Source organism: Nanorana parkeri, unplaced genomic scaffold (genome assembly GCF_000935625.1).
Source record: "Nanorana parkeri isolate BGI_ZX_2015 unplaced genomic scaffold, ASM93562v1 scaffold61, whole genome shotgun sequence".
In the NCBI taxonomy this organism is placed as follows: domain Eukaryota; kingdom Metazoa; phylum Chordata; class Amphibia; order Anura; family Dicroglossidae; genus Nanorana; species Nanorana parkeri.
Genome location: NW_017306329.1, coordinates 1,501,551 through 1,504,616, shown reverse-complemented (window position 1 = coordinate 1,504,616; position 3,066 = coordinate 1,501,551). Strand labels below are relative to the sequence as shown.

Here is a 3,066-nt window from a genome sequence, read left to right as displayed (position 1 = left end):
ATGGGTGATAAGTGATCATATGAGGGTGGAGCCCCTGGTATGATGGGTGATAAGTGATCATATGAGGGTGGAGCCCCTGGTATGATGGGTGATAAGTGATCATATTAGGGTGGAGCCCCTGGTATCATGGGTGATAAGTGATCATATGAGGGTGGAGTCCCTGGTATGATGGGTGATAAGTGATCATATGAGGGTGGAGCCCCTGATATGATGGTGATAAGTGATCATATGAGGGTGGAGCCCCTGGTATCATGGGTGATATGTGATCATGAGAGGGTGGAGTCCCTGATGGGGGATAAGTGATCATATGAGGTTGGAGCCCCTGGTATGGTGAGTGGTAAGTGATCATATGAGGGTGGAGCCCCTGGTATGATGGGTGATAAGTGATCATATGAGGGTGGAGCCCCTAGTATGATGGGTGATAAGTGATCATATGAGGGTGGAGCCCCTGGTATGATGGGTGATAGGTGATCATATGAGGGTGGAACCCCTGGTATGATGGGTGATAAGTGATCATATGAGGGTGGAGCCCCTGATGGGTGATAAGTGATCATATGAGGTTGTAGCCCCTGGTATGGTGAGTGGTAAGTGATCATATGAGGGTGGAGTCCCTGGTATGATGGGTGATAAGTGATCATATGAGGGTGGAGCCCCTGGTATGATGGGTGATAGGTGATCATATGAGGGTGGAACCCCTGGTATGATGGGTGATAAGTGATCATATGAGGGTGGAGCCCCTGATGGGTGATAAGTGATCATATGAGGGTGGAGCCCCTGGTATGATGGGTGATAAGTGATCATATGAGGGTGGAGTCTGTCAGCCTGGCAGACACAGGGATCCCCTGTATGGGAGGTAACAGTCTCCTCATACATATGGATAGCTGATCCATCTATTTCCTGCCAGCCTCGGCCCTGTGCAGCCATGAGCTCTGCCATCCTCCCCTCCGCCCAGACTCAGAGCCTGGCAGAACGATGAGGGCGGACAGCACCGCACACCCTATATCGCAGCCATCTGCCAGTGCGCAGCTCTCCCCTCCATTCTGATCCCCAGGGCTCTCCCCTCCATCCTCCTCCTGATCCCCGGGCTCTCCTCCCCATCCTCCACCTGATCCCCCGGCTCTCCCCTCATCCTCATCCCCCGACTCCCCCCTCCTGATCCCCGGCTCACCCCTCCATTCTCATCCCCCGTGTCTCCCCTCCATCCTCCTCCTAATCTCCGGCCCTCTATGTGGATTATCTCGGCTTCTTATCCGGTGGATCGTGTGTGCTGAGCCAGTCCGGGGCGGCCAGGGATGAGAGTGTGCAGGATGGTGCGGGTGGCCAGTGTTCTGGGTCTGGTGATGCTGAGTGTCGCCCTGCTCATCCTCTCCCTCATCAGCTATGTTTCCCTGAAGAAGGACAACCTCTTCACCACCCCGAAATACGCCGGCTCCGGGGGGCCCCGAATGTACATGTTCCACGCCGGGTTCAGGTGAGGGGGGGGACGGGATGGCTGGGGGTGCATTGAGGGGGGCACGGAGGGAGGAACGGGAGTGCATGGCTTTTATTTGGGGTTTATGGCTGTGATTATACATCATGGAGGATCCCTTCATCTATATTCTGGGGATGTACGGGTCTGCGCAGGCGCAGTGGGCTCATTGACAGTGTACTGGGGGTCCCTTGTATCCTCATCATAGGAGATTGTAACACATGATGTCACCTAGCAACAGTATCCACCGTATCACCTGTCACTGGTACCCAGGGAGCAGCCAGGTACATGTCTCAGGGAGTAGCCAGGTACATGTCTCATAGAGCAGCCAGGTACATGTGCCAGAGGGCAGCCAGGTACATGTGCCAGAGAGCAGCCAGGTACATGTGCCAGAGAGCAGCCAGGTACATGTGCCAGAGAGCAGTCAGGTACATGTCTCAGGGAACAGCTAGGTACATGTTCTACAAATCAGGCAGGTACATGTCTCAGAAAGCAGTCAGGTCCATGTCCCAGGGAGCAGCTAGTTACATGTCCCACAGAGAAGCCAGGTACATGTCTCAGAAAGCAGTCAGGTCCATGCCCCAGGGAGCAGCCAGGTACATGTCCCACAGAGCAGCCAGGTACATGTTCTACAAATCAGCCAGGTACATGTCCCACAGAGCAGCCAGGTACATGTCCCACAGAGCAGCCAGGTACATGTCTCGGAAATAAGTCAGGTCCATGTACCATGGCCTCTGGACTGGCACAATTCTTCTATGTCTGTTCAGTGAGTTAATAAACTTGTCAGTAAAAAATATGTACGCTGCCATTGCTGGCCTTCTAAAATACTAGTTGCTTGGCTGTCTCTGGTTTTATCATTGCCGGGTACGTGATGTCACTTATCTGCCAGCTTCAGGGTCCATGCCACCTGTCCCCAGGGCCGGATTTACTCTCTCTGCTGCCCCAATGCCAGGCTTCACAATGCGCCCCCCTGTATGCAGGCTGCATACAAGTGATCTCGGCGTCATCACTGAGATCACTTGTACAAAACAAGCGGCGGGTCCCCACGGTACATTTAGCTCTCCTTGCCCAAAGCAGGGCTAAATGTAGAAAACAACTACCCGCTCGGCACACGGAACTGCATGTCCCGGGCATCGGGAGATAGGAATTCCACACCCCTGCTGCCCCTCTACTCACTGCTGCCCCGAGGCCGGGCCTTGGTTGGCCTTGTGGGAAATCCGGCCCTGCCTGTCCCTGGTACCCCTGGAGCAGCCAGGTACATGGTGCAGGGTCGCTAGACTGGCATCGTTCTCTATACCTGCTCAGTAATCCAGATTATTACTCTTGGTTATCCTGGATTACAATGCTGGTGCCTGGCTGCTTCTAGCTTCAACACTTTTTAGTCATAGACCCGGCACAGGAATTTCGTGTCAGAATTCCTTAATCCTATACAGCATCTGGGTCAGTGGCTTAGAGAGCATGGAAGCTAAAGCACCAGCATGTGACAGCCAGGCAGCTAGCATTTTCAGGAGAGGTCACAAATTGTAACCAACAGCTCCAGCTATTAGAAAGTGTTTTATGTTGCTGTCCCTATTGTGGTTGGAGAGATTTTTCATCAC

The 3,066-nt window shown here is 53.4% G+C and overlaps 1 protein-coding gene across 1 annotated transcript in view; it reads left to right on the top strand.

The window, feature by feature from the left end:
• Positions 1 to 1,194: 1,194 nt before the first annotated feature.
• Positions 1,195 to 3,066, top strand: part of ST8SIA3 (ST8 alpha-N-acetyl-neuraminide alpha-2,8-sialyltransferase 3) — a 31,892-nt gene continuing 30,020 nt past the window's right edge. Inside the window, exon 1 of the mRNA XM_018576235.1 lies at positions 1,195 to 1,471. Coding sequence (XP_018431737.1) covers positions 1,293 to 1,471 — 179 coding nt within the window. The 5' untranslated portion in view covers positions 1,195 to 1,292. The remainder of the gene's footprint in view (positions 1,472 to 3,066) is intronic.